The sequence below is a fragment of the Clarias gariepinus genome, chromosome 9 (assembly GCF_024256425.1).
Source record: "Clarias gariepinus isolate MV-2021 ecotype Netherlands chromosome 9, CGAR_prim_01v2, whole genome shotgun sequence".
Lineage (NCBI taxonomy): Eukaryota > Metazoa > Chordata > Actinopteri > Siluriformes > Clariidae > Clarias > Clarias gariepinus.
Genome location: NC_071108.1, coordinates 14746705 through 14760459, shown reverse-complemented (window position 1 = coordinate 14760459; position 13755 = coordinate 14746705). Strand labels below are relative to the sequence as shown.

Here is a 13755-nt window from a genome sequence, read left to right as displayed (position 1 = left end):
TATCATGATTACAGACTTACTCAAACCCAGCGATTGAAGATTGGAAAAAAACATCATCTGTTTTTTTTTTCTTTTTCTGATCTTCAAGTTACCAGTGTGGGTGAGGCCATGATAGCCTCCGATTTTTGTCTGACAGGGTGGAACCTAATATGCTTTTCTTCTGTTTCTAAAAAACTCAAATCTGCGGTTCTGGCACCAACAATCATGCCATGCAGAAATTACACTAATTCCCTATTCTGATGTTTGATGTGAACATTAAATAAAGCTCTTGACTTGTATCTGTATGATGTTTTGCCATCATGGTCCTGCCACATTATTGGATGATTACAGTAGGTGGTGCAGGTGTACAGTTGTTCTTTAATTCTATGGACGGTAAGTGTAAATCCCTTGTAAAAAGGCAGAAAGGGGAAACAGCAAGCCCTGTGCTGAAGCACCCAAACTAGAGGAAGTGTATTGTTAGCAAACTCATTAGACTGTACATCCTTGTTTCTTTCTGTTTGCATTTTACTCAGTTGACTGTATTTACAGTGTGAAAAAGGGCAGAAGGGACGTTTTTTTTTTTTTACTATATTAAAAAATAGAGTGATCAATGTCGCAGTCCAACATAAATGGCATTTTAAATAAAAGGGGGAAAAAAGGCCTGTGCATGTTGGTGCTTTTATAACAGGGGCGTTAAAGTCAAATCAGGACTTTTGGCTGTGCATAATAACAGAAGAGTAAAAACTCCTTTTATTTTTCTGTATAATCCCCTGCTACACTAATACACTTATTCCAGCGTTTTACTAATGCTTGGAAACCATTAGGGTCGAAAGTTTTCACAGTACGTCAGAGCCATGATTGGACTGGCTGCTTGACATTAGAAACACTGGCCTCCCAGGAACTTCTTTAATGGTCAAACATGTGGAGTGATGCCAGGACTGTTAGTGGGATGTGGCAATAACTCCCAGCTGAGTTCTTGTAATGTATAAGTGGTGTTTGTAAATAATTGTGTGAACAATTTCCACAGACTAATGCGTCTGTTCTGCGTCTGTTGATGACACGAATTACGCTGTTACGGATCGTTCCACTCTCTGAATGTTCCCAGGACATTATTCAAGTCATTCACGGACTTACGGCCTTCTTTCTTGTTTTACTGCGGCTAAGAGTCTCATCACTATACTGTGCTTAGTTTCTATGTCTTTTGTAACTTCACTCACAAGAAATTTCACCACAAGTCCTGGAACCAACTCGAACATCGCCTAGTTTGTACAAAATGTCTTTTCTCATCTCAGTAAAAAGGTGAAGATGGAAGGTGTTGCAGTTGACTTACATATGCATTATTAGGATCCATTTTAAACATGTATCACATGTGCCCAGATGTGTGCAGGTTTTTAAGGCTTCTTCCAAACAGTAGTTATTACTATATATGAGTTTGTACATGCTTGAAATACTTTGTAATATATAAACTGTATATAAGCTGTGTTTGGTGGAGCACCATTCCTAAGAGTGCTTATATTTAGTATAACAGCACTGGGATGCTTCACTGTGTATCACACCAGTCATCTGTCAGAAACTCAAAATTTTACTTACATTGTCAGCGGACATGTTTGAGTATAACGTTTGCTTTAAAACATGAACACTCATCAGACGTAAGAAGGAACGAAGCGATGCCAGTTTCACTGGAAGCATTATTAGCATTATTAGTGTTAGAGCACCAACTAGAATCCATTTTGACTAGCGGTGTTTACATTAAAAGCTATATTGTATCTGAAATATAGACATATCAGCCATAACATAACCTTAAAACCACAGAGAGCTGAAGTGAAAAACATTGACTATATTGTTTCTATGACCCTGGCAAAGGTGTGTACTGTATTAGGCAGCGAGCAATCAGTCAGAGGTGAAATTTGATGTGTTGGAAAAAGTAAAGATCTGATTGACTGGCAAGGGCAGAGCAACTTTAATACCAGCAGGGTTTGTGGGGTGTCTCTGGTAGGCATTTGGACCAGTAGTGTTCCAAGGAATGACCGCTGATGAACCGTCAGGGTCATGGTTCCTGTTGGCGAGTCCATCTGGTCCGATCCCATAAAAGAGCAACTTGCTGAAGTTAAAGCATCACCGCTTGCTGCAGAGTGGGGCAAGATCTGCTGCTAACAACTAAGAAAGTCTAAGAAAGTTCAGCAAGCGCCAGGATCGTCTCCTAAAGAGGATTCAGCTGCGGGATCGGAGTGCCACCAGTGCAGAGCTTCCTCAGGAATGGCAGCAGGCAGGTGTGAGCGCATCTGCACGCACAGTGAGGTTGGAAGATGCCCTGGTGTCAAGAAGGGCAGCAAAGAAGCCACTTCTCTCCAAAAAAAAACATCAGCAGAACATATGGTAAATGGTATGGTAAAAGGACTGCTGAGGACTGGGGCAAAGTCATATTCTCCGATGAAGCCTCTTTACGATTGTTTGGGGCATCTGGAAAAAGGCTTGTCCGGAGAAGAAAAGGTGAGCGCTACCATCAGTCCTGCATCATGCCAACAGTAAAGCATCCTGAGACCATTCATGTGTGGGGTTGCTTCTCAACCAAGGGAGTGGGCTCACTCACAATTTTGCCCAAAAACACAGCCATGAATAAAGAATGGTACCAAAACACCCTCCAACAGCAACTTCTTCCAACAATCCAACAACAGTTTGGTGAAGAACAATGCATTTCCCAGCACGATGGAGCACCGTGCCATAAGGCAAAAGTGATAACTAAGTGATTTGGGGACCAAAACGTTCAAATTTTGGGTCCATGGCCTGCAAACTCCCCAGATCTTAATCCCATTGAGAACTTGTGGTCAATCCTCAAGAGGCGGGTGGACAAACAAAAACCCACTAATTCTGACAAACTCCAAAAAGTGATTATGAAAGAATGGGTTGCTATCAGTCAGGATTTGGTCCAGAAGTTGATTGAGATCATGACCAGTCGAATTGCAGAGGTCCTGAAAAAGAAAGGCCAACACTGCAAATACTGACTCTTTGCATAAATGTCATGTAATTGTCGATAAAAGCCTTGGAAACGTATGAAGTGCTTGTAATTATATTTCAGTACATCACAGAACTGAAACAAAGATCTAAAAGCAGTTTAGCAGCAAACTTTGTGAAAACTAATATTTGTGTCATTCTCAAAACTTTTGGCCACGACTTTACGGTACATTAAGTACCATGCAGCTAGAAAGCCGAGCATTTGCTACTGTATGTATGGTACGGTAAATAATCTTTGCATGGAAGATTGGGTTTGTCACTTTGCCAGATTGTGAATCTATAAGCCCTACTCACATTTGTTTATAAATTTCACAAGGATTTCAAGTGACTAAAATATTTTTTGGGCTGTGAATATCTAAAAGATAAAATGTGTTTTATCTGTCATCAGAAAACCAAAAAACACTATTCACAAAGTCTGTTCAGTGTAATCATTGGTGCTGAGATATAAATAGATATATAGATGTCTTTCAGACTACATAATTATATTGTGGTGGGGGCGGGGTTTCGCTTGGGAACCATCATGCTTTGCGGGATGGGGCTGTTATGTGTTCACCCTGTTGGAAGAAGGTGTTTGCTTTAGTGGCTTCAGCCAGGGTATGTGTGATATGTGTGTGTTGTTATGCTGCTGGTTCACCTGTGTTAAGTAAATAAAGTACTCCCAGCCATTTGCATTGGGCAGCAAGTAAACTAACTCGTCTCTCCACCATCCTTTCCGGCGTTAAAACGCTACAATATGATTATATGATTATATTTCAATAATCAGTACAATTCCACAGTGGGATGGGAATGGGATGTGAGATATTTTAAGATCCAGTGTTATCCTTTAGGAGTAAAAAAAAAACAATCATTTCCTATTTTGCTTATCAGAATTCAGAAGAAATTACTCTCCTTTCAAATATAGATTAATATTTTCAAATTATAATTTGAGTGTTTTTTTTAATTATTGTACTTATTTTGGTTTAACCCTTATGATTTTATGGACAGCCGTAAGGCATTTTCAAAGGGATAGTCTATGAAAAATAATCAAGTCACTTTAAGTCAAGAAGGCTTTTATTGTCACTTCAGCCATATACAGTTCAGTACAAAGTGAAACGAAACAACGTTCCTCCAGGACCAGGGTGCTACATACTGTACAACATAACATCATTTAACAAAAAACTAACTAGCTAAGTTAGATACCTGATTAGCTGGAACAAGACAGATTGACATTTTAAGTTAATAGAAAACTATTTACGTTTTATACAAAAAATAAATATTCCTCCACAGTCCCTAGTTGAATGACTATACACAGGTTTCTACAATAGATGGATGGATGGAATGTGATGGTAAAATACAATATAAAGGTGACTTAATGCATTAGTGCCCTCTAGGGGTGGTAAATATATTTAAAGCACAATATTCTTTCATTCATTTTTTATGATGGTTATCCTGTGCAGGGTTGTTGAAGCGAGCCTGTAGCCTATTCCAGGAAACACAGTGAACAAATCACTTTACACAGCACAGGCACACACACATACACACACACACACACACACATTAACTTACAAACACCAGTTAGCATAAAGCACATGTCTTTGGATGGAGTGTGGGTTGAAACAAAAAAAAAAAGTCACATGAAAACTCCATGCACAAACGACTAGAGACGAGATTCGAACCCCCAACCTTTGAGGTGCGAGGCCACAGTGCTAACATTTTTTAGGGGGGAAATCTACTTTTTATAATAGCCAGACAACGTACTATAAAAAAAAACTGCTGTCTTCTCACCTACCTATTAGTTTTTAACTGTAGAAGTTGAAAAAGAGAAATTAAACTACAGCTCCATCATACGAACCCTGCATAAGTATATAACCGCATCCATGGAGATTGAGTCTTCAGAACTTGTAGCTTAAGGGTAACGGCTCTGAAAAGTCATTTTACTTCATATTAGTGACACTTCCTGTTATTTTAGTGACACTTCCTGTTCCACTGTCATTCTGAGTCAGTGCAAAACTTTCTGTGTTTCACATATCATTTATGGTATGAAGCTGTATTCTTAAACATGGTGAACCTTATTCTCAGAAAGGCCAAATCCACTTTGCAGCATGTCATATATACAGTATATATATAGTATATATGTTTTAGGTCTTGAAGTGATATCCTAGAGTAACTCGTAGTAGAACATCAGTTTGTAAGCAAGGGCACGATTGAGTGCGTGAAAATAGAAAAGAGAAAAAAAAAAAACCCAAAGTGCTTGTCCACTTCCTGTGAGAAGCCACTGTTCGCTGTTTGCTATACAACAGAAGTAGGAAGAGAAACCTGTTTGTGTTGAGTGGGGTCTGCTGAGCTTAGAGGGAGAAAGCGAATGTGAGTGAGAGAGATCCTGCTTTCTTTTACAGCTCTGAAACCGGTTTGAGGTACAGTAGAGTGTAAGGGCCGGCGGGTGGTCATGAAGCGCAGGTCAAAGGAGAAAGTTCAGGAGAACGTGAGCAGTCGCTTGCTCACTCCTCAGGAGAATGAAAGAATTCTGGATCTGCTGGGCAGGAGGTGTGTGGTAAGTACCGTACGCCAGCCTATTGTGGGGCGAGGTGGGTTGCGGGGATCCGGATCTTTTGTTTCAGTGCTCCTTCGTTCTACAGTGAAAACTGCTGCTTCCTGCGATCAATTCAATGTGGTCGCAGGTTAAAAGATAAATTTACCAGTAACGGAAAACAATTGTTTTGATGTGATTTATGAGCTTGATTAGCTTAAATCCTACTGTTATACATTCTTAACCAAACCGTGCCAATACGTCCCAATATTTCCCACATTTCATTTATTTAAATGGATTAATTAATGACTTAATTTGCTTTTTTCTTGCTACTTGATGGATTGTAGTCTTCTTAATTTTCTGTTGTTTAAAATGACTCATACATGGGGCAGAACAGATCAAAGAACGAACCTGACTACTTATTCATTAAGGGCTTTTCTTAAGAGATCGAACTCACAACCTTTCTTGTGTCTTGCAAAGGACTTTATTCATTACTGTTTTAACATCAAATGAAGACACAGAGACATGCTTCAAATATTTTAAGGATTTTTTTTTTTTTTAAAGAATAATTTAAAAACAATGAAGAAAAGGTAACCGCACACTATTGCTTAAAGGTGTAAAAGAGATATAATTAAACAGAATTTATTTTAAAAGTCTGGTAAAAGAAAATATAGACATAAGCCACCTGTTTATCATGAAATTGTAGATTGTACATGTGTTTAAACTGATCTGCCATAAAGTTAACACATTAACAATGATCATCAATTTTATACATATATATATCGGTAAGCTCGTGACAGAATCAAGGGCACACAAGGCTCACCCATGCATGCGGAGACCAAAGGCCAGACCATCAGGCCCGACCCCACAGAATAGCCAATGGAGCACAAATCACTAAAAAAAAAAAAGTCAATTTTGCCCAGGATAGAAAAGTACCAGAACACTGAGTGCATCACAGCCCAAGAATCTGATGTCAAACTCCGGGGTCCAGACACCAGGACACCCAAAACCTATGTGGTTATAATGTTAAAGTAATGGCGTGTATATTAATAGATGTTACATTTTAGAGCAAAGTCTAAAGCTTGCTAACTGTCACTGGTGAAATAATGTCTTAAAGTGAATGTGAAAGTCAGCTTCAGAGAATTTAGGGATCCTCCAAATTTGCAAAAATGCATTAGGATATTTTGATATTATGATATTTAGGTTTTTTTTTGTCCCCTTTGGTCACTGATGGAGTCCTGTGTAATTAAGAGATCACACACACATACTACTACTACTAATAATAATAATAATCAAGCGTCAGGTAGAAGGGTTATGCTGAATTTTATTCAAATGATTGTTTTGCTTTCTATGCACATAAAGCCGATATGATGATACATATTAATATTTGTTCACTGTAAAATTACTATGAATAACCAGGACATAGTAGATAATAGAAAAGTAAATAATAGTTCATAGACAGAAAAACATGCATACATTTTTTAGATATCCTCTCTAGTCGTTATTAATAGGGAAGTTGTTCTTAAGCTTCCTCTGTAGGCCTATTGCTAAACAGTACATCCTAAAAAATGTAATGCATATCGTACAGTACAGTACGCTGTCGGTCTTCCATCATCATGATTATTTGAACTTAATTGTAACTCTTTATGTCAATATGTTATGTTATTCACCACACACACACACATATATATATATATATGATTTTATATCTATTATATCATATGTAACATATAATACACATACTGTATAAAACTCTGCCCCCTTCTCCAAATAAATAAATAAAATCTCACTTGTAAATGTAAATATATACAATAAGAATGTTTATATAGAAAAAGTTGCTGAAGGCATTTTATTGTATGTATACTTGACATATTGCACACTGAGTCAAGACACTGCTACTGTACAATACAAGCTTCCTCTGTTTACAATCAGCTTCACTGTGAAGACTTGTTACGGAGCATGCAGAGCTGACTTGCTTTGCTGTAAGCAAATCTTGTGTGAAAAATCTGATTTGTACTGAACGTCTGGAGCCTGAACTCATCCGTGTTATACAGTTCATTGATTTGATTATAATTCATCAGCATATAGACTGTGTCTGTATGGAATTATTAATAACTGTTAAAATTTTTTTTTTAACAAAATAGACCTTATTAGCCAAGCTCTAATCTAGCTTCTGTTAGCTTGATAGTTTATTCTGTGTGGGTTACGAGGGGTGGGGTTGATGTATCAGGGTGCTGTTGGCAAGAGATATGTTTTAATATCTTGTAGGGGACTGAATATGACAATTGACCTCGTGCGGACATGTGACTACTTTCTTCAGTTACTAAGGTTTAAGGTTTTGATCCAGACACAGGAGTAAGCAGCTGGATTGAAAATTATACGAATGGTGGTTCCTTACAAGGAGAAAAAAACAAGTGCATGTGTGTGTGTGTGTGTGTGCGCGCGCACGCTTTATTGTTCTGCATGCTTGAGCTAGCAGTGTGTCTTGAGGTGTGAAAACAGTCCTTTGCATCTAAAGCTTCTTTCTAAGCAGTGGGCAGGGGTAACAGAGGAAGTTGTGCTCTAGACACTTCCTGTCACGATTCATCTACCATGTAGCCAGTAACACATTCTATTTGCAATCCGGTTCCTTTAAAAACAAATTCATCACCAGGCCAAACGCAACATATTTGCAGCTGCACATCTATCGATTCCAGAGCCACACAGTGTTGTGATTAGTATCAAATCATTTATTAAGGTTTAATCACATGTTTGCTGTGTGTTGTCCTGTGTGTTCGTGTTGTCTAGTCACTGTGTACGACAGTGGTGCAGTTGTTCATGGCTCTGCCTCACAGCCCTGGCAGCTGGAATCTGCAGTATACAGGCGTGCTCTGCTTCGTAAAGGACAATCCTCAACGCTCCTACTTCATCCGCCTCTACGACATCATGGTAATGAGATTTCCTCACATGTATCATGCTTCAGGACCTCGGGTCTAGAAAATACCATTTTGTCACAAATGTCCACATAAACACAAAGTTTAAAAAATACACAATGAACAATGACTTAGGAAAGAAATATTCAAGATTTAAGCATTTAAATGAAATGCGATTGTGACAAACTTCACACTGTGCAGATAAAAAGGTGAAAGATAAAAAACACTCTAATACGAATAAGAATAAATATACACAACAAGAAAGAAAGAAAGAAAGAAAGAAAGAAGGCATTAAAACATTATTTTCTCAACAAAGTATGATTTTAAAAAGGTTATGTCTGACATCTTTGGAGACTGAAATTGGTGCCAAGAACATGTAACTTCCTTGTATGTCTTTACTACAGCTGTTTTCAGTTCCTTCTTATTTTTTTCATTTTTGCCTTAAGAGCTTGTCCTTAACAAGTAAAGTCCATGCTCAATTTACTTCAGGTCAGGCACTCAACTTGCTCCAGTTCATTGTTCATCTGAACTGTAAAAGTAAAGTGCAACCTAATGTGTTTTGAAGCATTTGGCTTAATCTGAGCAAATAATTTAGACGTATATGCAGTATTCTCCAGTATACATACTGATGTTTTTGCAATGTAGGAGGTGGTATCAAAACGTTTGGACATGAGTTTTATAACACGCCGACAGATGGCAGCACAAAGCTGACTGGATAGGCACAGGAAGCACCAACCCTCATAAGTCAGTGTGCCAAAAGACATCATCCTGTGTACATCTGAAGCTGTGCAACTAGTGCTATTCTGACCATGTGCTTTACCATGTCTGCTATTTCATCATGAACGGCAAGTTAGAACAAAGAGTAAAAGTGAAATTTTGAGTGAAACTGGGCAAAACCGCCGAAGAGACGTTTGATATGATATGATTCTGCAAGTTTGCGGAGATGTTTTCAAGATGTTTCGAGTGGCATGCATGCCTTAAGAGCATATAAGTATAACCCTCATGTGTGATTTGACCATCCGCTCTGTTGCTGCCAAGTTGGTCCGTCCCCTGACGGCTGAGCCAGGAGCAGAAAGAACAATGTGTCAAGTCTGCCGAGAACTTCGTCAGCGTTCCGTGGATGACCCATCCTTCATCCAGTGATAACACCTGTGTGTAAGAACCTGAGATGGGATAAGAGCCTGTCATCTCCACGACCGAAAAAAGGCAAACAGGTCCCAAGTCTATGCTGATGTCCCAAGTCGTCTAAGCATTAAGAGTTGGTCCCCAGGGGCCAGGCTGTCAATAGTAAATTCAACTGCCAGGTTTTAAGGTATTTGAGGGAGGACATACGGTGCAAGTGATAGGATCTGTGCCACAATACTCTGGTAAAACAAATGTAAAGCAAATACAGTATAAAGGGAGCAGTTCCAGTTTCAATCATCCATGAAGCCACCATGTGGTATGATGTGGCATGCATGGTATGATGATCATGAGCAGTTTCCTCCCTTTTCCACACTCACCTCTTTTCGTAGTTCTGGTACAAGATTTTCTTTTCCCTCATCCATTCATAGGATGTTGTTTTTCTCTTTGCACTAAAAAGAATGTTTTGCTATAAAGTAGCTGTGCTTAAATCGTATATATGCACCTCCTAAATTTCTCAAACAGTGTTTACACACCACTGACTAGTGTCAAGGCAACTTTAAAATGTGTTGAAGTTATTCCTAGAACAACTTCTCAACTTCTCTTATTCTTGTTGTTTTGCCAGATCAAACCATATTGTATTCTATGTTGTGTTGTGTACATATTCTTTTACATTATTATAGCGCTTACCAGGTAGTCATGTGATTTATACATTTTTTTTATAATAAACAATTTTTTTTCGTGAGTGCATGCTGGATTGTCCAGATATAAAAAAAATTATCCATAGTGTCTTTCATTTTTATTAGTCTTAATGATGATAAAACTTCATGAGCTTTAGCTACTGTATGTATGTTTATTTCTTTTATACTGTTAAATAATGAATTATTCTTAAAGATTTAGTCTTACAGAGAGATAGAGACAGACAGACAGACAGAAACTATATTACTTTTTGTCAGGGCAGTTTATATAAGAGAAAAGAAAGACATGGTAATGCATGTATATATACATATATACATACAAACATACAGTACAGTTCACAGTATATACAGTACGTACATTCAATTCAATTTTAACAATTTTCGCTTTTAACAATTGTCGCAAAATCGTTTACGCAATCAAAAGACTTATTTAAGTTTGTATGAAATTTGAATGTGTATGAATCAAAATGATAAGATTGTGTGTATATACAGTATATACACACAGTCGCACACACACACTTACAGTCCTTACATTTTACCACAGTTTTTACAAGTACAGCAATGGCTGAGACTTAACAGGAACTTCTAATGCAAATGCAACACTTTAAATCAAATATAGATTTATTTATTTTCTATGTAAAGAATACTATACTGAACCTATACTGAAATGTGTCTCTATCCCAGGGAGGTAAACTTGTATGGGAACAGGAACTCTTTAGCCAGTTCTCCTACTACAGACCCAGAAACTTTTTCCATACCTTTCATGCAGATGTAAGTATTCAGTAAAATTTTTGTTGTAAGAACGTACTTACAATTTAATGTATGCTTACATGTTTCTCAAATTTGTCATTTTGTGTTAGGATTGCCAGGTGGGCCTGAATTTTGCAAGTGAAGAAGAAGCTGAAAACTTTTTCCTTATAGTGGATGAGAAGATCAACCAAAGAAATAAACACTCGGGTCAGTTAAGCAGGCTTGGCCATGAATAAGAAAAGGTCTTGGTTTATCATTGTCTAAAATCTGTATATCATTACCGAAAATGATATACTGGTGTAGGATACCTAATAATGTGAAATGCTAACGACTCCTTGTTGTATGATATCTTTAGAGAAGCGGCAGGGAAAAGGCCAGTCTATCAATCGAGGTAACCTTTCATTTTTGTAGAGGTAAATGACAGACAGTACATATATTTCTACTTTGTAAAATTGTATTATTTTTGTCAGATTATGATGCATTGCCACCACTACCTCCAAATGGTAAGTAATGCGTTAACAATTACACCTTTAACTTTTTACATTGGAATGCCACACAGTTTGTGATCTGTAATGAATTATTTGAACAAGTGTATTGTTTTCATTGTTTATATGCGGTCAACCTTTTAATTCTAGGTTCTGGAAGTCAGAATGCACTTCCGCTTGGAAATTTGAACATCCAGAATCAAGCACCTCCCACCAAGTCAAAGAAAGACAAAAAGGAGAAGGAGAAGGAGAAAAAGAACAAAAAGGACAAGAAGGGCTCCAAATTATCTAAGGCAGCCATTGGAGCACCTAGTGGTTTTACGTAAGTTATAAAAAGACCTATACAGTATGTTGTGGGCTGTGGCTTTTTCGGATCAACATGCTGCTTAAGACCAATCACAACATGTTTTTCTTTTTGTTTGAGATCGAGTGGTGTAAATATGGTGTGGTGAAGAAAAGCAACATTCTGTTGATGTTTTATGTTTCAGGCATGTTGGGCATCTTGGTATGGATGCCAATAGCGTGGACCCAGATTTGATGAAGCTGCTGTCACGTGCTGGAATTAGTGAGGCAGATATGAGGGATTCTGAGACTTCACAACTTATCTACGATGTAATTGAGCGTTCAGGTGGAGTGGAAGCACTCGCGGAGGAATTGAACCGGCAGGGTAAGGTTATGAACAAATATGAATTTTTGAGCTTTCGTCTTTGGGCAAAATGAACCTTTGTTTTTGGTGTACAGTATGCATTCAAAATTGCATGTCTCCTGCAGAAGCCCCTCCACCTCCACCTCCTGGTACTCGTCGGACGTCTCTTCCCCCAGTACCTGCTGGATCTTCTCAAACTCGTTTAGGGCCCTTACCACCTCCTCCTGGAGGAGCTTCATCCACTGGCCCTAGGTCCTCTTCTGGACGCTCTCTACCACCCACACCTTCAGGACGCTCAGGACCCCTACCACCACCCCCAGTGGCACAAGGAGGACGCAGAGGGCCCTTACCCCAACCCCCAGGTTCACAGGGAGCACCTCCAGCAAGAGGTGGACCCCTACCACCAGTACCAGGTGGGCATAGTGGTTCCCTTCCCCCACTACCAGATCGGGGTGGCCCTCCGCCATCTACTAATTTTCAACGTAGTGGACCCTTACCTCCCCTTCCTGGAAGGGGTGGTGAACCTCCCCCTCCTCCAGGACACCGAAGTGCACCACAACGCCCACCATCAAGAGAGCAAAGTGCCCCCATTCCTCCTGGACATTCTGCTGGATCTTACCCAACTTTACCAGGAAGACGGACTGAATCTTTACCACAACCCCCAAGTGATGAATTTTATTTGCTGCCACCTCCAACACTTCCTGATGAGTTCCCTCCTTCCCCATCTTCTGATTTTCCTCCACCAGAGAGTGATGATTTACCACCACCGCCAATTTCATCAGAGTTCTACCCACCTCCACCAAATGATTGGAATGGTTCTGCCAGGGTCCCAAATCCACCCTCGTGTAATTCTAGCATAGGAGGTCCACCACCCCCTCCTGCACCTCCACCACCTCCTGCTGCCCCAGCACCCAAATTTGAAAGTGGGCCACCACCTCCCAAAGCCAGCAGTGGTGGAGGAGGAGGAGGAGGAGGAGGAGGAGGGGGAGGAGGAGGAAGAGGAGCATTGCTGGACCAGATACGCTTAGGAGCAAAGTTAAAAACGGTAAGAATAATCATTTTTAAGATTTTCCAGCAAGAATATAATTATACTTATGTATGATATTTTGTTGCAAGGTAACCGCCAGCCCTGATCCACCCCCCTCTGCTGGACAAGATTCAGGAGAGGGAATAGTTGGAGCTCTTATGATGGTCATGCAGAAGAGAAGTAAAGTCATTCATTCATCAGGTAGGCAATTATTCAGTAAAATATTTTCTACTTTATTCAAATGTACATATATCCTATGATCTGATAAGCATTACTTGCAGCTGATACTACTTGTAAAACGGGATTATTTCTTCTAGATGAAGGAGATGAATTTGATGATGACGAAGATGAAGATGATGAGTGGGATTAATCTGAAATCAAGTACTGCGTCCCACTGATCATCAGCATAACCACATGGGAAATGTGATGAATAACTGAATAATTTCAATTTGCTCTTTTAATATATTTTCTAATTAAATTATAAACTGCTAGTTGAAAAAACACCATGAACTCATTTTGATAACCTGTTTTATTTTAAATAACACCAATTCAGCAGTAACTCATTTGCTCAGCGTGTCAGACTGAGCATGTGAAATGCCAGTTCCATAATCTATGTAA

At 39.1% G+C, this 13755-nt stretch overlaps 1 protein-coding gene across 1 annotated transcript; it reads left to right on the top strand.

The window, feature by feature from the left end:
* Positions 1-5034: 5034 nt before the first annotated feature.
* Positions 5035-13753, top strand: wasa (WASP actin nucleation promoting factor a). The gene is made up of 11 exons (XM_053503541.1): positions 5035-5521; positions 8285-8425; positions 10914-11000; positions 11090-11186; positions 11335-11370; positions 11450-11482; positions 11615-11786; positions 11953-12131; positions 12236-13155; positions 13227-13338; positions 13455-13753. The coding sequence occupies exons 1-11, from the start codon at positions 5417-5419 to the stop codon at positions 13505-13507; spliced, it is 1935 nt and encodes a 644-aa protein (XP_053359516.1). The 5' UTR covers positions 5035-5416; the 3' UTR covers positions 13508-13753.
* Positions 13754-13755: the final 2 nt, after the last annotated feature.

Bases quoted from the DNA above. Each gene is read 5' to 3' on its own strand.
- wasa (XM_053503541.1), top strand. From the start codon at position 5,417: ATGAAGCGCAGGTCAAAGGAGAAAGTTCAGGAGAACGTGAGCAGTCGC. The intron at 5,522-8,284 runs GTAAGTACCGTA...CGTGTTGTCTAG, and splicing joins TGCTGGGCAGGAGGTGTGTG to TCACTGTGTACGACAGTGGT. The intron at 8,426-10,913 runs GTAATGAGATTT...TCTCTATCCCAG, and splicing joins TCCGCCTCTACGACATCATG to GGAGGTAAACTTGTATGGGA.